At 42.1% G+C, this 26,480-nt stretch overlaps 1 protein-coding gene across 14 annotated transcripts in view; it reads right to left on the bottom strand.

The window, feature by feature from the left end:
• ARID1B (AT-rich interaction domain 1B) overlaps nt 1–26,480 on the bottom strand; it is a 620,767-nt gene that overhangs the window by 15,550 nt on the left and 578,737 nt on the right. For 9 of the 14 annotated variants that reach the window (XM_061624213.1, XM_061624203.1, XM_061624204.1 and 6 more), the window contains 4 exons: nt 11,300–11,438; nt 9,428–9,600; nt 6,615–6,765; nt 4,552–4,668 (listed from right to left, as the gene is read on the bottom strand). In XM_061624213.1, coding sequence (XP_061480197.1) covers nt 4,552–4,668; nt 6,615–6,765; nt 9,428–9,600; nt 11,300–11,438 — 580 coding nt within the window. The remainder of the gene's footprint in view (nt 1–4,551; nt 4,669–6,614; nt 6,766–9,427; nt 9,601–11,299; nt 11,439–26,480) is intronic. The other 5 variants (XM_061624205.1, XM_061624209.1, XM_061624211.1 and 2 more) reach the window with 1 other exon arrangement.

The following is a 26,480-nucleotide window of genomic DNA, read 5'->3' as shown; positions in this document are numbered from 1 at the left end:
AGGAAAAAGAAACCAAATGCACAGTTATAAGATGGGGGATACTTGGCTCAGCCATACGACATGTGAGAAGGATCTTGGAATTGTCGTTGATCACAAGCTGAATATGAGCCAACAGTGTGATGTGGCTGCAAAAAAGGCAAATGCTATTTTAGGCTGCATTAACAGAAGTATAGTTTCCAAATCGTGTGAAGTATTAGTTCCCCTCTAGTCTGCACTGGTTAGGCCTCATCTTGAATACTGCGTCCAGTTCTGGTCTCTGCACTTCAATAAGGATGCAGACAAACTGGAACAGGTTCAGAGGAGGGCAACAAAGATGATCAGGGGACTGGAAACCAAGCCCTATGAGGAGAGACTGAAAGAACTGGGCATGTTTAGCCTGGAGAAGAGAAGACTGAGGGGAGACATGTTAGCACTCTTCAAGTACATGAAAGGTTGTCACGTAGAGGAGGGCCGGGATCTCTTCTCGATCGTCCCAGAGTGCAGGACACGGAATAATGGGCTCAAGTTTCAGGAAGCTGGATTTCGACTGAACATCAGGAAAAACTTCCTAACAGAGCCATACGACAATGGAACCAATTACCTAGAGAGGTAGTGGGCTCTCTGACACTGGAGGCATTCAAGAGGCAGCTGGACAGCCATCTGTCGGGAATGCTTTGATTTGGATTCCTGCATTGAGCAGGGGGTTGGACTTGATGGCCTTATAGGCCCCTTCCAACTCTGCTATTCTATGTTTCCACCAAACCTCACTTGTCAATATCTGAATGAGCTGAAAAGTGTGAAGTCAAAATTATGTGACCAACCTCAGTGAGAACAAATCAACTGAGTGATTGAAGCTGATTTTACGTTTGATTCACACAGTGTTGATAAAATCTATGATAAGCCACTAGTGCTGGAATGTTACCTTTTTAAAATTATTTATGTAAATAAAAGAAATATTTTATCCAGAAAACATTTCAATGCTACATTAGAGGTTTAAGGTAAATGTATTACTGAAAGGGAACACAAAACAAAAATGAAACAGAAGAATAGCAACAATATTTGGACCACAAACATAAACAACAAATGAATCAGTGTGCATGTAAAGCTTAACCATGGCTTAGTGCTACATGAATGAGTCTTAAAGCAAAGCATCAGGCTTGTGTTCTTCACCGTCTCTTCTCATTCATTACAGGATTTTGAACCAGGAATCCTGGTTTAAAAGAAACTCTGTCTAACTTTATATACCAGCTGTATATGCCATGGTTTGAAGTTGTCTTATTAAACTGACCACAGGTTTTTTAAATTCCAAGATCCCTGGTTCAACCATTAAGCTAAACCACGTTTCTTTAAAAGTAAAACTAAACTTGGCAAAAGTCCTCCTGGCTGCACTGGAGGAGTGTGTATGCCTGATGCTTTGCTTGAGCTTCTTGACGTTCATGGTTTAGTGCAGTGCTAACCAACACGATGTCCTCTAGATATTGTGGGCTACAATTCCCATCCTGCATGATCACTAGCCATGCTGGCTGGGGGTGATGGGAACTGAAGTCCAATATATCTGGAGAGCACCATGGTGGCTACCCCTAGTTTAGTGTTATGTGTGAATGTCACCATCAAGAGAGCGACATGTAAGCTGTTTACTACATAGTATGTTGAGAACTCAAGAGCTTTAGGCACGCCTTGAAATTTCCCTGTGTAGCTTGGTAATAGCACAGAGCACCATATTTACTTTTGATAGTAGATGCCCAACTGGATTTAAGTAATCGGCTCTAATATAATATATACAAATCATCTAGTCTCAGATTAAAAGCATGATTTTAACACTAATTTATCCAGCAAATGAAAATTCAGGATTGCTGGTACAAATGGTCAGTTAGTGCAATGATGGCAGAGAGTAACAGCACTGCCGCCATCACCAGATGTGTCATGTGGAGCTGTAATAGGAGGAAATGGGTCAAAGGAGGATGGAGGGCTTTGATTATACAGTTATACATGCTCTGGTAACCTCCTGATTAGACTACTGCATTATGTAAGACATGGGGCTGTCTTTGAAGACTTCTCTGAAACTGCAGTGAATTCAAACTACATCTCTTAGAATTGAGACCAGTCCAATGGATCATCTCACTAGACCTTAAATTTACATTGGCTACATTAAACATCTACAGAGCACAATACAAAATACTTACCTTTAAAATAATAACAGCTTTGGACCCTGATACCAGAAGGACACCCAACACTCAGATTACTATTAGAGGCCATTCTCCTAGTCTTCCATTTTTCTGAGGTTAGGTAGGCGGTGACTAGAAAAAGTGTGTGGTATCCAATCAAGTAGTTCTGTTAGTGCAAAAATTTCTGTCTGGGCAATGGAACTTCCGTCTTCTCTCCCCATGGCCCCCCCTGTACCCTCCTCAAATCTGCCCGAGGTTGGGGAAAACTCTATAACAGTTTTAGGGGGCACATGGGGAGAGGAGAGGAAAAGGAAGTTCTTTTGCGTAGCCAGAAATTCTTGTGCTAATGAAAATACTTTATAGGATACCACCAAGGGCCATTTTTGTGTGGCACCCTGCTGGTGGAATATCTTCTCTAGGACTGGCTCACATGGCACTGAATCTGATGCATATCCAGTACCAGGAAAAGACTTTTTATTTTGCTTTTTAAAATTTGTAAATAGCCCTGAAAATGCATTTGTATAAACAAATGAACAAACAATACCATAGGTATTTCATTTGTGATAGAGTTCCTTATCTTGGCATAATCTACACTCAGAGCTGGAGTATCTTTTTGGCCCAGTGGGCCAGATCTTTATCCCCCCACCCCATGAACCAACTTTTACAGGTGGGCGGGGCCATCTATTTGCCAATAATCTGATGTCACGAGATAATCAGATGATTTAAAGATTGGTGGTCCCACGCACTTGTCATAGTTGATCTAGGTGGGGTGTTTGTGTTCCTTGCAGGTAATATGCTGGCAAAACAGTACCAAGCAAGATTGAATTCTCTGCTCAACAGCTGATGAGCAGACGGTTTAACCCTGCTCACCACAAAGTTCTGATTTGCTAGCACATTCCCCGCAGGGAATGTGCTGGCAAAGCAGCACCCAGTAGGAATGATCCATGCCCTCCTCCACCCATCAGCTGATGTCACCTGATTGACAGGTGGGTGTGGTTTTGAGGAAATAGCCTTACAGGTCAAATTGGAGCCCTTGGCTGGCCAAAACTGGGCCCTAGGCCAGAGGTTCCCCACTTCTGATACGTACAGACACCAATCTAAAAGCCTAATAGGTCACAATTACCAATGAGAATAATATTAATACTCAAGGCATAACAAGATGAAGCTTCTTTATTTGATTCACTGAGGATGCTCACTGGTAAGAATGGAGTAAGCCACCGTGTGTGCTGTAACTGTGACATATTTCTTTATGTTTAAAATATAAAATGGCAGAGTACATAGTTCTGTGTGCATGCTGGTTCACTCTCAGCCATAAAAGACCTTTGCCTAAAAGCCATTTTCAGTTCACGCTGACAGTACAGGGTTACCTCTCCTCCCTTCCTTCAAATCCTCTCTCAAACTTCAACTGTTCTGCATGGCCTACAGCTTATTCCCTCAGTCCTCACTCCCAAATTTTAAGTGCATGTAACTGTATTTGCTTGCATAATTTTTCTCCCCTACCCATGTCTTTCTTTCCCTCCCTCTATCGTCTTCTCCATTGTGTATCTTAAAATGTAAGCTCCTTGAGGGCAGGGATCTGTCTGTTTTGCCCATGTAATTGTAAAGTGCCAAGTATGCTGATGATACTGGATGTATGTATAGGCACACGTATGAATAAACTCATAGAAAGCCCACTAGCTGGACAAATATATGGTGGTTTCATACATCTCTACAGCGCCTCTTATATGTCCTCAGTGAGATACACTGGTAAATTCTGGTTAAAAAAAAAGTCTGAGAGAATGAGTTCTGAGGAAGAAGTTAAAGGCCTGCTTTGACCCTAGAGAGCAGATATAGTTTATGTTGACTTCTGGAAGTGAGAGAATCTGTGCATAAATATGGTGGAGCTCTATTTGCTATCAGGTTCCACTGAAAAAATGAAGCTGTATTTCAGGAAATCCTTTTGAGTTCTTCAGTTGATTTGTCTGTAAATCGTCACAACCAAAGAAAGACAGGGGAGCCTCAACACTTAATATTTAAATTTAAAGTAAAAGGTAGAGAACAGTACTTTGCAGGAATATAGGAGCAAACTAATACTTTCATATTGTTCTTTGGAAGTAAAAGGCCTTTTACAATCCCATGATGTCTGTAAATTCAAAATTACTGCACTGTTATAATCCAAAATTGAAACAAGGAAAAGTCAAACATTAAGCTCCTGAAAATTCTGGAAACACTCTGTCAAGCATGGCTGCTATACAACTGCTACAGTTCTCAAGGGAGCTGACTCCAGGGACCTGCAGAAGTCCCAAAGAAAGAAAAGAGGCTACACAGCAACAGTGCTTGATAAATTGCACCTTCTGTACCGTAGCCCTTAAGATTTAAAATTATCTGGTTAACACAGGTATTTGAAACAGATTAAATTGTTGTTCACCTTTGCTGCCCAGGGTAATGGTTAGGAGAGTACATGCTTGGGTCACTGTTTGAAGGCACCATGTTGCTTTGACCAGGTGCTCCCATACTGCCTTCAGGACCCAGCCCATGATCCGACCTAAAAATGACAAAGGAAACCTCATGCTGTAAAAAGCACTTATTCTTCAAATGTGCTGAAGGAAAAAAAAAAAGACTTATGGCATAGCCAGTTTGGTTCAAGACCTTTTTCTGGGACTCAAAATGTCATCAAGACCACTGTAGTCTGTCTTTCCAAGTAATAAATTCATAGCAGCTATTTTAAGCTGCTCGTTTGTGAATTTCAACCTACTGAATTTCAAGGAAACCAGAAGTATGGAAACAACTACATAAGTGAGGGTCAAACAACATGCTACTTATTGTTCTGTGACTGCTTTTCTCAACAGTCAAAACAATCATAGACACATAGTTTGGTCCTCAGAGGCACATTGACATGAAAAATGTAAGCTGTTTTGACACTGGCTTAATTTTAGTTTTGCCAAAGAACAGTGGGTTGCATAAATATATTGAGAATCATTATTTATTTATTTATTAAATTAATATCCCGCTCTTCCTCCCAGGATCCCAGGGCAGCATTGTTAGAGATCCTTTCTAATAATTAGGGTTTCATTTGGGGCAGTCACAATACTTAAACTGGTAAATTTGTTGTTTAGTTCCTTAACAAAATCATGGGACAAAAAATTATCTCATTACTCTAACTGGTAAAATGTATTTCAGTATTCAGTATTCCTCTGCACTGCCCCTTTCTGCTGTTGTCCAAGGCTCAGATTCCTTCATTTTTACAGTAGCTTTTTTCAAAGTCTTCATTACAATAATTAAGAAGGAACACACTCCAGCTACTGAGCTAATATAACAATAGGGTCATAGTCATGGTCACACTGCAGGAGCAGTGCCCCTCAAACGAAGAGCCAGGAAGCTCAATTACCAGAACATGGAACAAACCACAGTCTGCATGTGTTGTTTTTACTGGAAAGTAGAGAAGAGGTCTAAGATGTGCCAAATTTTGTGAGGTTTGATGTTCACTGCAATGGTGCTAATCTGAAGAGAGCAAAAAAGGTTTGCAAAAAAACCCTGCATCTTCCATTCTATCATGTTTGTATGCAGCCATTGTTCCCCTTCCCATACTGTTTGGGTACAATTCTTTTCTTTTTTACCTGAAAAGACTTCTATGCTTGATCCCAAACAATCACCATCACACAGACAATCCGATCTGGCTATGTGATGATATCACTGAATATCAGGGGAGGAATGCATCCCCTGTTGCCCAAGTAACCAGGCAAATGCTCCCTGTCTTGATGTGCTGTGCATTTTATTGCCTGCCAAGGTAAGACTTTTATTCCATCATGTATAGTTATGTTTGCTAGGTAGAAAATGGATGAGGTTGTGCATCCAACTGAAAGTAATATTCTGTACATGGAAGATATCCACATTTGGATATACACTGGATTACTTTTAATAGGATATGCTGTCAGATGCACATTTTGACCATTAGTCAACTATGCCTTTGCAACAGGGACATGTTCCCTCTTTCTGACACCTATCCCTGTGTGAACATTTTCACATCCTTTTGCAAAGGATTGTGCAAAATTACCCAAAGGAGAGGGATGCAGTTTGCCAGGGCTAAAATATTCATGACATACACACTCGTCAGCTCAGTAAAAATAATGAAACCTGAAACAAGCAGAGCTAAAAATATATATCCCAACTGCAGACCAGCTGCCTTCCTTTTGTAGTCACACTCTTTACTTACTAATTCTTAGGGGGTGGGGGAATAAACGGTCTTTATTAATGATTTTATTCTCTTGAGCTCTGTAGATCCCTGCATCAGGGATGGAGAATCTGTGGCCCTCTAGATGTTTTTGGACTACCGCTAGTTGGAGTCCAACATCATGTGGAGGGCCATGGGTTCCCCATCTCTAGGCTAGGTGGTGTGAGGGAATCAGTTTAGAATGCAGTTGTAAAGAGGGAAAGAAGGACAGGATCTTGTTCACTGATAATCTCTGACTTCTGAAAATGGCAGTCACTCACCTCCGGTCATAACCACTGCCATAGGAAAACTGCTGGCGTTGGCCTATGCCCATATTGGACATAGCTCCTGAGGGAGTCTGGTTGTATATGTCCTGCATTCCACTGTTAGGCATCTGTCCAGGGGTCATGAAGGGTTCACTGTTTCCAGGCACTACAAGCAGAAAAGAAAACTGATACATAAATTAAATATACTGTTTCAATGGTGCATTTTCAAGTATTAAATGTAATTATATAAGTGACGTCCTGTCTAGCAGCATTTTCAATTGTCTGACAAACACTACGAGAGCTAAGAAAGTGCATAAATCAGCATTAGCACTAAAACAAAATAGCAAATTGTCAGGATACCAGCTAAGTACAACTGATTACACAAAAGATTTCATAACCACATGTGCTTGAATTTAAACTTACTTATGTGATATACAACTTGTGGCTTACTTTATAGCCTCTACAACTGAACTGTAACCACGCCTCCTTTTACAATCTTAGATTTGAAATATCAAGTAGCTATGAGAATCTTGTGCCCCAGCCCTGTATTCTGAAGGGGAGATGCAGCCATTGAGCTACATGTAAACTACTTCCCACAGGCTCAAACAACAGCAGCACTCCCTCTCTTCTCTAAGACCAGACTATACAAATGAAATATATGGTGATGAGTATGAAAAGAAGGACGTTCCAAGTACTGCGTACTGATAACCTTGGTACCTTCTTATATAGGAACCTTCTGAACATATAAGACCTTTTGAAGTGCTTTGCGTGGTCCTCCAACCTGAAGAGATGAGGCACAGGGTGCCAGGGGATAGACTTTTTTGGTTGTGGCATCCTGGCTTTGAAACAGTCACTCCAGGAAATGGTGCAGGCTGTGGAGTATGATGTCTTTTTGGCACTGTGTAAAGATCTTTTTATTTGCCCAAGCTTTTTAGAGCTTTTGATCTGTTAATTTTAAACTCTGTATAATACTGAAAATGTAGCTGTTTTTATTGTAGCCTTACTTGTTTTGTATTATTTATTGCTGTTTTAAAACTTTTATCTGGAAGCCACTCTGAGACTCTCTTGGGGACTGAAGAATGAAATGTTGTTTTTGCTGCTTTATAATAATAATAATAATAATAATAATAATAGAATACTTTCATATATGGAATATTCTTGAGGATCAAGAGATTAGAAGAAAGGGTATTCTAACCAAGAAAATGAGATGTTACAGATATGATTTGTTTGGCTGTTTCTCAGAACTAACACCTTGGAGTCATTTAAATCCACTTTAAGAGTGCAAAAATATTCCAGAGTTCACAGAGTACTGCTAAGTCTTCAAAAACTAGTCTGGAATGCTACATTAGTGAATGCTCTAGAATTAGAATAATTTCCAATTTTATACATTGTACTAAAAGCTAACTAGAAGCTTCATGAGAATGCATTTACAGGTTCTTCTAGGTAAAGAAAAAAACAATGTACAAAATTTGAGTACCTACAGACCACTTGCTAACAGTCTTGGTAGACCACTTAATGATTTTTCTGCCTGTTGTAGAAATGTGTGTAATGCATGCTAGATGCTGTATGATTTTTAATTGTATTTTTACAAATAGGCTGCGGACCACCTGAATGAAGCTTGCGGATTCCTGGTGGTCCACTGAGTACAGTTTGGGAATCCCTGATTTAATCTATTGAGATCAATCTTGACAAAGTGAGAAGCTTGCCACATCTGTAGATGTCAGGAAATGGGAACATGGCATTTGTGGTTCCAGATAAGTTTTCGAATAATCTGAAACTTTACTTACATTACAATAGAACAAAGCATAAGAAAAATCTTAGGAAAATTATAACTGAAATCAATAAACAACTTCCTTTGGAGCAAGTTGGGGGGTTGGATTTGATGGCCCTATAGGACCCTTCCAACTCTACTATTCTATGATAAGTTTGTTTACTGCGGTATATTTCCCTGAGACCTGTAACTGTCCAGTCTTGTATGCCTGAAACAGTCTGGGATTTTTGTAATCTCATTAAGATTTAAAGATTATAACAATACATATTCGAATACTTTAGCTGAAATTTTCCTGAAAACAGGTGTGGGAAGCCTTTGATGTTGCTGAACTACAACTTCAGCAGCCCTGGCCACTGGCCATGCTTGCTGTGGCTGATGGGAGTTCTAGTTCAGGAACAGCTAGAAGGCCAACGTATTCCCACCTCTGCCATAAAGTGATGTGCACATTATTGAACAGAGATTCTATTTAAGGACAGCAAGAGAGCCCCCTACGTCCCACTTATGTTACAAAGCACATGCGAAAGCACATGGGAGTACCTATATCTCTAGCCAGCTAACCTGTCCTACACATATCATGCCAAATAATAACCCTATAAAACAGGCCTGTGAACTAGGTAGGTTTGTCAAGTCCCTTCATTTGTTTGACTTAAGTTGATAACATTTATACAGTTATTATGAGATATAAAAAGTATCCAGAACAAATGCTTTCAAAAGATATTGTTTTCTGAATATCTACAGTGCAACCCTATGCCTGTCTACTCAAAGTTAGGTCCCATGAAGTTCAATGGGGATTACTCCTAGGTAGCTGCACATAGGATTACAGCCTAGCAATGGGTTTTTAAACTCTCCGGACAATTCTCCCCATTATAGACATCTCCCTTCTTCCAGACAAAATCAAACCATGAAATGGCACCCATGGCTTAGAAAATGCAATAAAAGGAGAGAAGAGCATCAGAAAGTGTCCCCCCCCCCATCTTGGATGCAAAGGTAAAGAATCACCCAAAAATCTCACACATGTACACATACTGGAATAATGTAACTAGGTAAGAACAGGTACCTTTTCTCATCCCACCAAAAGGATCCTTATTCGGTTCATAGGGCATCCTTCCCATCATATCCGGCATATTCATAGACTGCTGGTAGGGAGCATTTGGGGTCACAGAGTTTCGCTTTGGGAATGCAGAATCACTTACATCCGAAAAGGGATCATGCACACTAACAGAACTGTTTCTAAAGAAACAGAGTAAGAGAAAGCATCAGTGTCATGGAAACACAATTGTATGCATCGTGACACCATATTAGATGGTAACCATTTAGTTGAACAAGTTAAATTGCTCTAAAAATTCCACTAGTTTTAACTTTAACAGCAAAGGGAAATATTTATATCGTGAACATTTGTCAAACTGGAGGAGACAATGCTTATTTAAAATATTGGGAATACAACATGCAGCTAGTGTCCCATGCTTCCGTTTCTTCCTGCTCCAAGAAGCACACAGTAGAATTCTAGTGTCACAAAAGGGAACAGTTACTTGTCCAAAGCTACCAAGTAAGCTTTACAGCCAAACAGGGATCTGAACCCAGTTTTCCCACATCACTGCACACTCTAGCTACTATACCATATTGGCTCCCTCTTCCATTGATATGGATATTAAACCAGTTCTTGACCAGAGCTTGGAAAAGTTACTTTTTTGAACTACAACTCCCATCAGCCCTAGGCAACATGGCCACTGGATTAGGCTGATGGGAGCTGTAGTTCAAAAAAGTAACTTTTCCAAGCTCTGTTCTTGACTTCAAACTTCTTAGTTGCAAGGGGGTATAGTGCTTGACAAAAATGTAAACGGCAAATTTATTTATGTAAAAAAAAATATGCTACCCTTCTAATGTTTTAATCTTTATGCCAACTTAGGAACACTATTACAGAAAAGTAATAACTTCTTCACATTTAGCTGCCCAATCACTACTCTAAGATCGATTTTGATACTCCCAAATTTTATCACCCCCCAAATTTCCTATACATACATGTTTTAAAAAACAGTAACAATAGTCCCTTTTCATTTAGACTTACTGCTTACCAATGCTACTATAGCAGTATCCCTGATAGGTGACCTCACCTCTAACTGATCCAGCAATAGTAATGTAATAACGTTCCATGATGAAATTGAGGAGGAGAAAGAGGAGGAAAGTGGGGAAGCTCACTTTAGGAGGAAAGAATATTTGCTCCATTTGCCTAATTCTGATTTACAACTGCTTTCCTTAGTCCCCACACAACACAGCCATATGCAGCCCCCTTATTCTAAGTTGACTACCCCTACCTAATGTGGATATGTGCATATTCTTTTATATACTAAAAATATATATTTTTTAAAAATCAACACAGTTCCAACACTCCAGACATTTGGCAGCAATGGGAAAGGGACACTGTCAATAGGTGCCCTGAACATAGATAAACACATGTACATATGCATGCATGTACACATACATGATTCATATGTAAGTTGAAACTAGCCTCAAGACAAAGCCTGGAGAAGTCCTTTGATTTACTTCAGCAATGAGTGCAAATCTAAAGACAAGGACTGAATACTCAGTGTTAGGGATTAACATGATATACCGCTTCTTCACATTTTGCACTGAATCTGTGCCGTTTAAGCTCCCATGAAAGTACCTTCTCTCAAGGCTGAGCACTGGGGTTGGGATCACAACATGGTGGCAAGGGAGGATGAGGGTAACTGCCACTCATCATCAATGATGACACTGGCACATCCAAGAGATGTCCGACACTTATGCAGTCCTGTCACAGATACCAATTACATTTCCTCAACCACAATATATTGAAGTTTGAATCACAGGAAAATGCAACATCCCTCAAAGAGTGACCTAGTATAGACAAAGTCCAGAATGGCTCTAAGAAAGGGGAAAGAAAATATACTACCTGCTGCCCTGCATAGGTGTCATCTGTCCATGAGGTGTAGATGCTGGTGTTGGAGGTTTGAGATCACCTGGCACTTCAGTCATGGAATTGCTACCAGTAGACTGAGGAGTCTGAGGACCTTGAAGGGAACCCGAGTTAGCTGGCGGATTAAAAAAAGAGGAGAATAAAATATTAAGCATGTGGGAAAAAGAAATAACAATGAAAGTAAGAGGGGAAACAGATAGCAGCTAATACATAAATATTATGTTTTTTTCTGAATACACCTGATGCTTGAGATATGTTATTGAATTCCTGTCTTCCCTATAACTAAGGGATGAGTCCACTGCTCAAGTTAAGATGGTCAAAATTCAGGATAGTGGTTGAACAGACCTCTAAATCTTTAACACAATAGGTCATGCTCCCTACGTATAATACTGGATCACTATGAATGTGCCACAAAAAATGTTTACACTAGAAGAATACTGATCCTCACCCATCTCATCCCAGACCCAAACAAAAACACTAAGAACTAATCTTCTGATTAGAAGACTCTCCTAAGCACTGTGTCTTCTCAACTGATGCACATGGAAAAAAGGAAGAACCAGCTTCCATTTTAATAGTGCTTAGACAGACATGAGATACCTTCTGCAAGCGATCCTAATGCCTCAATGTGTGTAGAATGCCAGATTACTTTTACAGCAGCCTATAAATATGGGAGTTGGGGGTCACAGATTTCTGGTATCTGAGGTGATACGGTAATACTCTGATGAACAATATAATGTATCAATTAGTTCTAAAATATGTGCAATTTGGATCTTTTGTGTACATAAAGAAACTGTTTGTCCTGTCCATTAATGCTTCCTAAAATATTGGAACCATTGAGATTGGTATTTTCTGATTCAATAAAAAATAGAGCTGAAAAAGGAGATGAGATGCTGTTTACCAGAAAATATCAAATACTCATCTTCCTATATATTTCAACCTTTCCTCAATTCATTAAGCATCAATTTTACATAGCACTAACTTAATCCTACCTAAATTCAGATCAAGAAACAAAAGCAAATTGTTTTTGGAACATACTTATAACATTTACAGAAACACAAATATACACTGTTTTGTGGGTAAAATAATGATCTCTCTCACAGTGTCTAGTCATATAAATATGTCTGACATAAAAAGAGAAAGGAAAACAAGATACCAAACTGTGAATTTGTACGCCAGGTTTCCACCTGATGGTTGTTGTTTTTGAAACTACTAGTTATAATAAACAGCTGCAAAATGTGGCATACAGTGGAACCAAAGGCTTCAGCCTTAACCATGAAACAGAACAGATACTTCGAAGGGCTTGAGCGTATTTCAAAGCATCACTGCATTCCAATACTTTATTTTTTATTGATAATCTGTCTGGTATGGAGAGTACAAGGCAGATAGCAACATTGTTGTTATTGTTTTTTTTTTTTAAAGCATACTTTTAGAAATAAACAAGGTACTACAGGCTTTGTGGAAGTTACTCAAGTCTTGGTGAACATCAGAAGAAACACAGCTCCACAGCAATCACTGAAGAGACATTTCTTGTGTGCCCATGTGGTTCTAATTTGTTCTATAGGGCTACTGTATCACAGAGTAATCTCAGAGATCATGGGGGGACTCAGGTGCTGTTGAAGGTATGTATGGATCAAGCGGTCTAGAACTTAGTATTATTTGTTTATTTATTAGATTCACATCCCGCCCTTCCTCCCAATAGAGGTCAAAACCTGATCCCTGAACTATGTCAGGAGGACTACAGAAAGCCATTGTATTGTCTTTCCAGTGACCATCACTACCACTTTTTGTTCTATTAAATATGTAATTTTTTATTATAATACTAAGAAAGATTCCATTTTTAATTAATCACATTGTCTTTCTTTTTCCCAACAACCCCCCTTCCAACTATAAAACACAGAGTATAATCAGGACCAACCAACTTCAAAGAGACGGGCAGTGAGATGAACTTTCTCAGTCCTGGCATGACCATAAGCAATGTGGGCACAATGTGGGCCTATCCTACCACTAAAAGAAAAAGCAAAAAAGCAAAACGCACATCTCACTTTCAAAATGCACCCATACTGCAACCCCATGTTCCTCTCCCAGACAAGGGCTGGGGCTGCCTTCAAACCCATTTAATTCCTGGCTGGAATTTATGGCATCAGTCAAGCTACTTTCTACAATACATGGCACTCATGCTCTCTCTTTCTATGTGTGCATGCATTCATGCACATGATCAAATGCACCTAGCTATTCTGAGCACACTGTAGGCCTTTTCAAAATGGTACAAATCCATTTGTTTCTTCTTGGCTGGGCAAGATGGGACACTGAAACTTCAAAGATTGCAAGCCTAGGAGGACAGCAGTACCCCAGCACTAACATCGGAGTCCTTCCTGTCAGGAACAACTAGAGTCCCTGGTATACTGTGCTCCCAGCTACAAGACAAAGCCAGTAAGAAGGGCCCGGGCTAGATCAGATTAAAGGCCCATCTAGTCCAGCATCCTGATCTCACATTGGCCACTCAGATGCCTATAGGAAACTTGTAAGCAGGACATGAACACAAAATCACTCTTTCCACTTGTGCTTCTCAGAAACTGGTATTCAGAAGCTATCAATACTCCAATACTGCTATCATACCTAGTAGCCATTGATTGATTATTCTCTGTGAATTTGTCTAACTGCCTTTCAAAGCCATCCAAATTGGCGACCATTACATCTTGTGGTTGTGAATTCCATAGTTTACGTGTTGCGATTTATGGTTAGGTGCCCATAAATTGGGCAGGTAGAAAAAATGATGGGATAAAAAATTAAGGGACAAAAAGAAGAAAAGACCAAGCTGACGTAGACTTAGAAAATTTGCTACAAAATGTTTTTAAAAATAAATAAATAATCAGAGGGTAAGTGGCTTGAAACAAACTTGACTACAATATCAAAGTGGCAGGAGTAGGCCCAACAGTGAGTAACAAATTCTGAATCTGGACTCTGTGATATGTCAAAGGCATAAGATCGATCCTTTGTGGGTATAATCCAGAAAGCACTGCCACTGTGCAATGAGTAACAGATGAACAGAAGCAGGGTTTGGTGAGTTGCTAGATGACACTTGCCTGCAAGTGAGGATAGCTGCAAGAGTCTTTTTATTTACAACACCCAGTTAATAATAATATCCAGTTAATAATAAAAAGGAGGTGAGGTCAGAGGGAATAAAACCTCTTTTCATTTGCCTGGAGTTCCTCCTCCCATGCCCTGTCCCCAAATCAGGCTAGAAGTGAGGGGGGGAAAAGAATATAACTTCTTGGAACTCCATTAATAAGAGGCCTAACATGCTCTCTAGGATATCCCTACCTTTTGCCAGAAGCTACAAATGTATACTCTAAAGTAAACAATGGAAAGGTTACTGAAGGTTAAGTACATTCACATACAACAGCCAGACACCATGCTGGGAAGATAATTTACACAGCATGAACTCAATGCCCTAATTCTGACAAGGGTGGGGGAAGCGGTGGGAGGTTTATCAGGATGCGTCACATGTCCACAGTGAATGGAGGTCAATCAAGGGACACCTTTGTTTATAACCCAGACCCCTTTCTCGTTTATCTTCCGCTGGGGATTCCCTGGTTGGCTGCATGACAGATTTTGTGACATCACCTGTCAGCTAATAATAGAAATTCAGCCAGCCACCTGCCAGCAAAGATAGATAGGTTTTTGGTTACAGACTTGCTAATTAAATGACTGGCTTACACCGCCTCCCCTCTCCTCCCTCCCTTCATGTTGTTTCTCAGCTGCCAAGGAAACCCAGGGAGCAGCTCCTTGGTGCTCTCCGTTATAGCAGAGTCTCACAAACTTTTACAGGTTTGCTATAATGAGCCCTCTGCTAACATCATGAAGACAGAAGTCTTTGCAATATTTGGCTCTGTTCTCACCATCTATCTGGTGAAGTAGAAAACAATTAACAAATCCACATATCAGCCATACATGAGGCCATAGGAACTCTACAGTCTGCAGGGATGTTTGCAGGAACCCACACCTAGGAGCAACACCCCTGGCAAATTTCCCTTCTTACCACCTCTTGAGTGTTGTTGTTATGTGCCTTCAAGTCGATTACGACTTATGGCTACCCCATGAATCAGCAACCTCCAAGAGCATCTGTCATGAACCACCCTGCTCAGATCTTAGAAGTTCAGGTCTGTGGCTTCCTTTATGGAATCAATCCATCTCTTGTTTGGCCTTCCTCTTTTTCAACTCCCTGCTGTTTTTTCCAGCATTTATATCTTGTCTAGTGAATCATGTCTTCTCATTATGTGTCCAAAGTATGATAACTTCAGTTTCATCATTTTAGCTTCTAATGATAGTTCTGGTTTTGTTCTAACACCCAATTATTTGTCTTTTTTGCAGTCCATGGTATGCACACAGTTCTCCTCCAATGATCAGGAATGATCCTGACTCTAGTGTTCAGTGATACAATCTTTATTTGAGGACCTTTTCTAGTTCTCTCACAGCTGCTCTCCCCAGTCCTAGCCTTCTTCTGATTTCTTGACTATTGTCTCAATTTTGGTTAATGACTGTACCAAGGTGTTGATAATCCTTCACAAGTTCAATGTATCTCCTGAGTAGGAGTGGATAAAATTCCATGAATAGCAACAGATGCTGCAAACATGCATTCAGATGGTAATGACTGGGCCATAAATAGTATGAATTTACACAGCACTATGTGTCACTGTTTTCAAATAAGTTATAATTATTAGGACTAGATCCCAAAACTACGATCTCTAAAACCTTGATCTCTCTGATACAGAGAGCAGACCGTCAGGAGTACTAAGCAGGGAGGGGCTAGTTGGCACCATCCTGGCCCCTGGCTGGTTTGCTCTCTTATCAAGCAAGAGTGTGTGTGGTTTTTTACCTGCATCAGTTTTGTCTGCCCTGAGAGGTAGCTGCCGGCAGGTAAGTGGGCTGATTGCTGGGTGGGATATTGTTTGATTGCTGGCTGAGTGCACAACCTCCCTTGCTATAAAAACAGGCTCTGCTGTGGTTAAGGGGGTCAACCCTGAAGGGGGAGACACCAAACGGCATCACCCTTTTGGGTCATCACTTCAGGGAGGTACTGGGGCAGAGAAACCCCCTTTATCTGTCAGGATACAGAATTGTAGGCCAGGCACTGTGGGTGACAGGCCTGTGACCCTTACCGAAAGGGACAACCTGGGGGAGGGGAAGACTGGTTTGGTGGTGTTTCTCCTGAGTGAAAGACAGGGAGGGGTGATAGAGTGGCACCATTCTGCCTGACAGTGGGCCTTAGTTGGTTATTTGTGGCCCTAATCTCCTAGCTGTTTATTGTGTCAGTTGATGGTGCTAGAATGTGTCTGGGTGGGCAAGTAGTAAGAAGTTGCTGCCCAGATTTCAGTGGAGGTGGGCAGGGGAAGGTACGGTCAGAATGGATGGGCTGACCACCACCTGTGATGGAGACCCAGATGTTTGGTCCCTGTCCCCCGATTGATCTTGGGATGGGCTTAGGGGGGTTGCACCTGGTGTTGGGCCAGAGAGACAAGCTAGGGATGCTCCTGATCTGCTGACTACCTAGTGGCATCCTTGACTGAGCTGGTTCAATGGTCTCTGGTGTGGTGTTGGAAAACTGAAGTTCTGGGTGACTTCAACATCCATGTGGAGGCTGCCATTGGGCCAGCATGGGACTTCATGGCCTCCATTTCAATCATGGGTAGTCTCAAATTGTTATTGGCCCAACACATTGGGCAGGGTATACCCTAGATGTAGTCTTTTACCCAAGTGATAGGGGGATAGGTAGGGGGTGTGCAATGCACTTCCTTGTCATGATCAGGACCATTACCTGGTGAACTTTGGACTGGTTGTGGCAATTCCCCAGTCACAAATACCCCCTTCTTGGGGAAAGTGGTGGGGAGGGTAGTGGTGGGGCAGCCACAAACATTCTTGGATAACATGGATTATTTAGATCCATTCCAATCTGGGTTCCGACCTGGCCATGGGACTGAGTCAGTCTTGGTGGCCCTGATGGATGACCTTTGCAGAGAGTGGGACATGGGGAGTGTGACCTTGCTCCTGCTTCTCAATCTCTGTATGGCTTTTGATTCCAGTGGCCATGGTATCATTTAGGGATGGGGGAGAATATCCACTAAATTGGACTCAGTACCAGATTCTGACTGTATTTTCAGACTGGCACTGATTTCTTGTGGCAGGCTGTGGCTGCAATCAGCATGGATTCCCCCCCCCCGATTTTATGTAATTATCTTCCCAATTTCATCTAAGTGGATGCCTTAGATATGTAGATATGATTAAATAGGAAAAAATAAACCAAGTGGAACACTGTGATCTTTTACACAGATCCTTGCCCTTCTTGGCTAATAAAAGCTAGCAGGGATGGAACAGACGGCTGGGCCAGGGAAGTGATTAATGCCTCTCTGCAAGAGGGGGTGGTCCCTGGCTGCCTGAAAGAGGCAGTAGTGAGGCCACTCCTGAAGAGACCCTCCCTGGACCCAGAAAATCTTAATAACTGTAGGCCGGTAGCAAATGTTCAATTCCTGGGCAAGGTCCCTGAACGAGTGGTTGCGGGCCAGCTCCAGACACTCTTGGATGAGACTGATTATCTGGATCCATTTCAGTCGGGTTTCAGGCCTGGTTTTGGCACAGAAACAGCCTTGGTTGCCCTGTATGATGATCTATGTCGAGAGAGAGACAGGGGAAGTGTGACTCTGTTGATTCTCCTTGATCTCTCAGCGGCTTTCGATACCATTGACCATGGTATCCTTCTGGGGAGACTGGCTGAGTTGGGAGTGGGAGGTACTGCATTGTGGTGGTTCCACTCCTGCTTGGCAGGTTGGCTCCAGAAGGTGGTGCTTGGGGAACATTGCTCGGCACCCTGGACTCTCCAGTATGGGGTTCCGCAGGGGTCAGTTCTGTCCCCCATGCTGTTCAACATCTACATGAAACCGTTGGGTGCGGTCATCCGGAGCTTTGGAGTGCATTGCCATCAGTATGCTGATGACACGCAGCTCTATTTCTCCTTTTCATCTTCTTCAGGTGAGGCTGTCAATGTGCTGAACCGGTGCCTGGCTGTGACAATGGACTGGATGAGGGCTAATAAACTGAGGCTCAATCCAGACCAGACTGAGATGCTGCTAGTGGGTGGTTCTTCTGACCGGATGGTGAATGTCCCACCTGTCCTGGATGGGGTTGCACTCCCCCTGAAGGAGCAGGTTCGTAGCTTGGGGGTTCCCCTAGAACCATCTCTGTCACTTGAGGCTCAGGTAGCCTCGGTGGCACGGAGTGCCTTCTACCATCTTCGGTTGGTGGCCCAGCTATGCCGCTATCTGGACAGGGATAACCTGGCTTCAGTTGTCCATGCTCTGGTAACCTCCAAGTTAGATGACTGCAATGCACTCTATGTGGGGCTGCCTTTGAAGACGGTTTGGAAACTGCAGCTTGTGCAAAATGCAGTGGCCAGATTGGTAACAGGGACCAGACGGTTTGAACATATAAAACCTATTCTGGCCCGCTTGCATTGGCTGCCTGTATGTTTCCGAGCTCGATTCAAGGTGCTGGTTTTGACCTATAAAGCCTTACAAGGTTTGGGACCACAATACCTGATGGAGCGCCTCTCCCGATACAAACCCACCCGTACACTACATTCAAGATCAAAGGCCCTCCTCCGGGTGCCTACTCTGAGGGAAGCTGGGAGTGTGGCAACAAGGGAGAGGGTGGCCCCCAAATTATGGAAGGATCTTCCTGATGAGGTGTGCTTGGCACCAACACTGTTATCTTTTCGGCACCAGGTCAAGACTTTCCTCTTCTCCCAGGCATTTCACCATGTGTTTTAAATTGTTTTACATTTTTAAATTGTGTTTTAGATTGTTTTTAAAAGATGTGTTTTTAAATTTGTATATTTGTTTTAATGTTTTTAGTTACTGTAAACCGCCCAGAGAGCTTCAGCTATGGGGTGGTATATAAGTACAATAAATAAATAACTAAATAGGCATTTATGTTAAATATTATGCAATTTTTTTACAACAACAACAACAAAAGTGGATCGAATCAGCAAGCGCCAGAGCAAGTGGGAACAAAAGGGTGGATCAGGATGGAATGATGGACTATCCAAATACAAGTGGATTGGAACTAGGCAGCAAACCTCATCCCCACTATCATCTTAGACTAGCTCCATGGAATGTGACTTGGGGGGCACTGTGCTATGGTGGTTCTGGTCCTACCTTCTGGACATACTCTAGAGAGTAGGGTTGGATTATTGTCTTTTGGCCCCCTGGGAGCTACGCTTCCCCAAAGTTCTTTAATATCTACATAAAGCAGCTGGGAGTGATCACTGGGAGTTTGGGGCAAGGTTGTCATCAATATGCTGATGACACTCAGCTCTACATCTCCGTAACAGGAGAGGCTGTGCAGGCCCTAGACTGGTGCCTGGATGCAGTGCTGGGATAGATGAAGGAAAAAAGCCGAGCTTCAATCCTGGCAAGATGGGGGCACAGTGGGTGAGTGGTTCCTGTGTCTGCGAAATTGGTCAGTTGCCTGCTGTGGACAGGGTTGCACTCCCCCATGGAGCGGATTGCGGGAGGGAGCTCCCAGGCACCCCCCCACTGCCACACAGGCCCATGGCACCCACCTGCAACATGCTCCACCTACCTCTCCCTAGACGTAAATGTTGTTTGCGCTGTGGGCGCAAGCCTGCCATCAACCAAGATGGCGGCCGAGGTTTCCCTGAAGGCCTGATGCCTCCTCTGCCATCTTGGGTGATTGCAGGCTTGAGCCCGCAGCATTACCAGCATTTACGTCAAGGAAGAGGTAGATGGAGCATGTTGCAGGCAGGTGTCACGGGCTTGTGCGGCAGTGAGGGGGTGCCTGGGAGCTCCCTCCCGTGATCTGTGCCGTGGATCGCACGAGCACTACCCACCCACCCGAAGGAGGGGCCCTTCAGGGAGAAGTAGGTGGGGCATGTGTGCATGCATGTGCTGGTGCCCAAGGGCCCTGGCATGCCTGGCCCTGGCCCTGGGAATTGGCTCTGCTAATACTTGTTCTGAATTGTAAGAAATCATTCTTTTAGTGTGGCAGCATCTACTCTTTGGAAATCCCTGCCTATTGACATCATGCAGGCACCTTCGCTGTATTTCTTTTAGCACCTGCTTAAAGCCTTTTTGTTTAGGCAAGCCTATCCAGACACACAGAAGTTGATGTGTTTTAATATTTTTAGTTTGTTTTAATTGTTTTAACTACTGGTTTTTAACTGTTTTATTGATAATTTTAATGTACTTTGTAAACCGCTTACAGGTTTTCACAGTGAAATGGTATATAAATTTTGTTAATTAAATAAAATAAATAAAAGTCTGCCCTTCAATGAACAAGATTCACTGTCTTGCTCTCTAGGTGTAATAGTCCAATTTCTTCTTTGGAATTGGTTAACAATAGTAAGGCCATAGTAAAACACACACATTGGCTGGATGGTTCTTGTATGTGAAGTGGTGGAATAATTCGGTGGAATAATTGTAACTTATATGCAAGCATCATGAATAAGGCTATATGTAGCATGATATCCTCCCTTCTTTGGTATCAGGAGAAACTTAGCACACATATTCAGGATATCATTCTATATTTTAAATTATATCAGACAAACTGCCTGATCTGTTTCCCACAAAGTAATAACTGGTTTTGAAAACTGATGTATCAGAATTTATTTTCATTTATAAAGATGTATTCCATGTTGTTGCAGAAAAAAACCCTTATATTTAAACATATATTTTTTCATTTATGACAATTATTTATATCCTGCCTTTCAGCATACAAATCCTTTCAGGGTGGCTTACAAGTAACAGAAGACATTTGAATAAAATCAGATTTTTAAAAAAGATATAACCATTCATCAGGATCCTTCCCTCAGGGTAGCTGATGGTAGGCCCAGGAGGGAGGAGGCAAGAAGACAGTCAAGTTGGAGCAGGCTCTTGCCTGCTTCCTTTTTCTCTCCTGTAATCCTTCCCACAGGACAATTGGTGGCTCCTGGGGTAGAGAAGGCCCACTGCTCTCTGCCTGCCTCCTCTTTTTCCTGGAAAGAGTTCTCATTGTTATAACCCTAGGAGCTACACATGGGAACTACATTTCCTGTGGATTCTGACACACAGGATGCTGTTGCAAGTATGTGTCATGAGTGACAGGGTGGGTGTTACTATGATTCCTGTAACTGCTGCAGCTGCCATTTAAGTTTTGGGGAGAAGGAAGGCTCTAGCCCTTATCATGTTCCCAATATCATCAGAAGTCTGACTGACCAGATGCCGGAAGCCTCAGGAGGGGTGAGTGTTCTTGCACTCGGGTCCTGCTTGCGGGCTTCTCCCAGGCACCTGGTTGGCCACTGTGAGAACAGGATGCTGGACTAGATGGGCCACTGGCCTGATCCAGCAGGCTCTTCTTATGTTCTTATGAGCTGAACTTCAGAGAAAGGTTAATCCTCCCCGCCCCCATTTTGATATTTTTTTCTGGGCTCATTCCAAATCAAGTGGGTGGGTAGGGCTCACCCATCAGGAGTTCTAAAATAATTGGGGTAAAAGTTAAGTCACCACCTGGCCAGAACAGAAATTACCATGCATGTTGAGTACACTTTTCTAAATTTCAAGTTCAAACCCCTGCTCATTGCTTGTGTCCATTTTCACAGAGACCAGGAAACTTGTAAAATATAGGGTACTGCCATATCACTTTTATATAGTGAAGATATAAAAATAAAATTTAGGATGTACTCTTAAAATGTTATTATCTGGCTGAAGTTAGAAACCTGTTTGACCCCACCACTATTTTTAGAGGGGGAAGAAAGATGCAAACTACATTCTACTGCAACATCAAAAGTGAGACCTTTCAAATACTATCCTTTACTAGCATATAAAGTGAAATTTAATTACATCCTAAATACAGCCAGTGAAGTTGCTAGGAGGAAATTGGAGAGCATAATTTAATCCAACATATAAAACCTTTTTCCTGCTTTCAGTAGATGCTGATGAAAACTCTGTTTGGTAATTGACTTTGTACTAGTCAAATGTGGTTTAAAGGCGTGAAAACAGAGACAATGACAGGACTGTTCCCTCTTTTTAGTAGTGCTCCAAACCCAAAGCAGGATTATCTAACCCAACTTGCAATACGAGTCCTTTTGTGCAGTTTTCAATGCCAATGGGTTCACAAACCACTGGAAAAGAACAAATGCAGACAGTTATGACACCAGTCCTTATATATCTTGCAGAATCCATACTGCAGCAGGATTTCGTGTACTAAAACTCTTTCATCCAGAAAGACTCTTTCCCTGTACAGACCTGTTTTCCATTTTCCCCTCCTCCAGCAAACAAAACAAACCTTCTTCTTCTGGTCCCTAAGCCCTGTTTTATTTATTTATTAAACTTGTATACTGCCCCATAGCCGAAGCTCCCTGGGCGGTTTACAATAACTAAAAACAAATACAATTTAAAATACATCTTTTAAAAAACAATCTAAAACAATTAAAATTTTTTAAACAATATAGAACACATGCTAAAATGCCTGGGAGAAGAGGAAAGTCTTGACCTGGCGCCGAAAAGATAACAGTGTTGGCGCTAGGCGCACCTCATCACAGGCGTCATTCCATAATTTGGGGGCCACCACTGAGCTGGCCCTCTCCCTTGTTGTCATTCTCCGAGCTTCCCTCGGAGTAGGCACCCGGAGGAGGGCCTTTGATCTTGAACGTAGTGTACGGGTGGGTTCGTATCAGGAGAGGCGTTCCATCAGGTATTGTGGTCCCAAGCTGTGTAAGGATTTATAGGTCAAAACCAGCACCTTGAATCGATCTCGGAAACATAAAGGCAGCCAGTGCAAGCAGGCCAGAATTGGTTTTATATGTTCGGACCGTCTGGTCCCTGTTACCAATCAGGCTGCTGCATTTTGCACAAGCTGCAGTTTCTGAACCGTCTTCAAAGGCAGCCCCACGTAGAGTGCATTGCAGTAATCTAATTTGGAGGTTACCAGAGCATGGACAACTGAAGCCAGGTTATCCCTGTCCAGATAGCGGCATAGCTGGGCCACCAACCGAAGATGGTAGAAGGCACTCCGTGCCACCGAGGCTACCTGAGCCTCAAGTGACAGAGATGGTTCTAGGAGAACCCCCAAGCTACGAACCTGCTCCTTCAGGGGGAGTGCAACCCCATCCAGGACAGGTTGGACATCCACCATCCGGTCAGAAGAACCACCCACTAGCAGCATCTCAGTCTGGTCTGGATTGAGCCTCAGTTTATTAGCCCTCATCCAGTCCATTGTCACAGCCAGGCACCGGTTCAGCACACTGACAGCCTCACCTGAAGAAGATGAAAAGGAGAAATAGAGCTGCGTGTCATCAGCATACTGATGGCAATGCACTCCAAAGCTCTGGATGACCGCACCCAACGGTTTCATGTAGATGTTGAACAGCATGGGGGACAGAACTGACCCCTGCGGAACTCCATACTGGAGAGTCCAGGGTGCCGAGCAATGTTCCCCAAGCACCACCTTCTGGAGCCAACCTGCCAAGCAGGAGTGGAACCACCACAATGCAGTCCCTCCCACTCCCAACTCAGCCAGTCTCCCCAGAAGGATACCATGGTCAATGGTATCGAAAGCCGCTGAGAGTTCAAGGAGAATCAACAGAGTCACACTCCCCCTGTCTCTCTCCTGACAAAGGTCATCATACAGGGCAACCAAGGCTGTTTCTGTGCCAAAACCAGGCCTGAAACCCGACTGAAATGGATCCAGATAATCAGTCTCATCCAAGAGTGTCTGGAGCTGGCCCGCAACCACTCGTTCAAGGACCTTGCCCAGGAATTGAACATTTGCTACCGGCCTACAGTTATTAAGATTTTCTGGGTCCAGGGAGGGTCTCTTCAGGAGTGGCCTCACTACTGCCTCTTTCAGGCAGCCAGGGACCACCCCCTCTTGCAGAGAGGCATTAATCACTTCCCTGGCCCAGCCGGCTGTTCCATCCCTGCTAGCTTTTATTAGCCAAGAAGGGCAAGGATCCAGCACAGAAGTGGTTGCACGAACCTGTCCAAGCACCTGTTGTGTTTTTATTTTGGAAAAGGAGTTTGCATTTGGCCCAAATATACTTTCTTTGAACTAAATAGAATGCTGTTGATGACACATTTTAACTTGGGATGTTCATTTATAAAAGCAACCTCTGACATTTCTCTGCTTCTCAAGACATTTAAAATTAAAACAATTTTTTCTACTTCTGTCTGCTTCATACCACTTAAGAGGATTGAGATGTACAAACAAGATGAGAAGTAAATAGCGGTTCAGTGGCACGAGAAAGAATCCTAACACGAATTCATCTTGTTTATGGAATAGTCACCAAACCTAAGCACTTGAGATATGGGGGGCTTTACAGATATTATGGCAACTGAGTTGTTGTAACTTAGTTCACTTTAGTATTTCTAGTTTGATTCTCCTCTGTATTTCCAGAGGGTTTATTTATTCAAATAAAAAGATACTAAGCTACAACAAATATTTTCCTAGTATTTGTGAAGGAAAAATAATACCTCTCCTTGTATCTGGAAACTACTTTTCCTACCATAGGGTGGAGCACAGAAAAATACATGAGAAGGAAGATCTCTTGAATATTATTTTTGGATGGAAATATGATCCCACACTAAAAAGAAAAAGCACAATAGCCCTAGTTCTATTCAAATTATGTCCATTGGTGGCATGACATTTAATTAATTTTGAAAAATAAACAACATTAGAACAAAAAACCTTAGGATACTGCAAGACTAATAGATTTTTAATGGCATACTCTTTTATGGATTTGAGCTCACTTTAATAAAGGCATGAAATGTTACCCTCAGTTGGCAAATGCATGCATGCACGCACGCTTAAACACAGGTACAGAGAAAAAGCTGTTTTTTAGAAGTAGCCATGCATTATTACTATATTAATTATTCATTTATTAATTGCCTTCCACACACGTGTCTCAAGGTGATGTAAATAAAAACAGTTAAAAATGCAAGAAAAACAATAGCAGATATATTTAAAATACAAAGTAGTCACCCATGGCAGAGACCCATTCATCCGGCATGTAGTGCAAGGATTTGCAGTAGGTCTATGATGTTTCTATACAGAGCCCAAATGTATAGACAACAGTAAGCTATTCATACAGCAGTTACTGTGATAATACTATCTTTTTAATGTAAATTAACAACTGTGGTGGGGAAAAAATCCAGAATACTGATTAAGCCAAAACTGAACAGAATCTAATTTAATGACAAAATGCTAAGTCCAGCAATTTCACACTAGGGCCCCTGTTTGAAGTCTTTTTGATTAAGGATGGTGATTTTGAGATCAACAGTGTAGTGACCCGGGAAAATGGTCTCCCACAGGTTTCGGAATGCAGAGTGGTTTTTTTTTTTGTCTGTGTGTCCAGTTTCTCTTGTGTAGAAACTGACTTTTTTGTCCTACATAGACCACAGAAGGGCATTGTGGCAGGTGCTGGCATAAATACCATGCTGGAGGATGAGCAGATAAATGAGCTCCTGATTATATGGGCTGATTTTTTTTAACACTATCATCTGAATACACCTGGGGACAGAGTTCCCAGTGTTTTTCTATCTGTTGCTTGGCCTAGCCCCTGGATTTTGGTTTCCACTGTAACTTGTTATGTGCCTTTGAGTTGATTACGACTTATGGCGATCTGATGAATCAGTGACCTCCAAGAGCATCTGTCATGAACCACCCTGTTCAGATCTTGTAAGTTCAGGTCTGTGGCTTCCTTGATGGAATCAATCCATCTCTTGTTTGGCCTTCCTCTTTTTCTACTCCCTTCTGTTTTCCCCAGCATTATTGTCTTTTCTAGTGAATCATGTCTTCACATGATGTGTTCAAAGTATGATAACCTCAGTTTCATCATTTTAGCTTCTAGTGATAATTCTGGTTTAATTTATTCTGACACCCATTTTTTTGTCTTTTTTGCAGTCCATGGTATGCACAAAGCTCTCCTCCAACACCACATTTTGAATGAATTGATTTTTCTCTTATCCGTTTTTTTCACTGTCCAACTTTCACATCCATAAACACAGATCAGGAATACCATGATAAGAGCTTGGAAGTAACCAGTTACAAACATCGAATTACTTGTAATTCATTACTTTTTTGAGGAACAAGTGGGTAATTCCTTTACATT

This window comes from Rhineura floridana, chromosome 4, assembly GCF_030035675.1.
Source record: "Rhineura floridana isolate rRhiFlo1 chromosome 4, rRhiFlo1.hap2, whole genome shotgun sequence".
NCBI classification, from domain to species: domain Eukaryota; kingdom Metazoa; phylum Chordata; class Lepidosauria; order Squamata; family Rhineuridae; genus Rhineura; species Rhineura floridana.
Note: the sequence above shows the minus strand (reverse complement) of the source record. Positions and strands in the feature narration are given on the sequence as shown.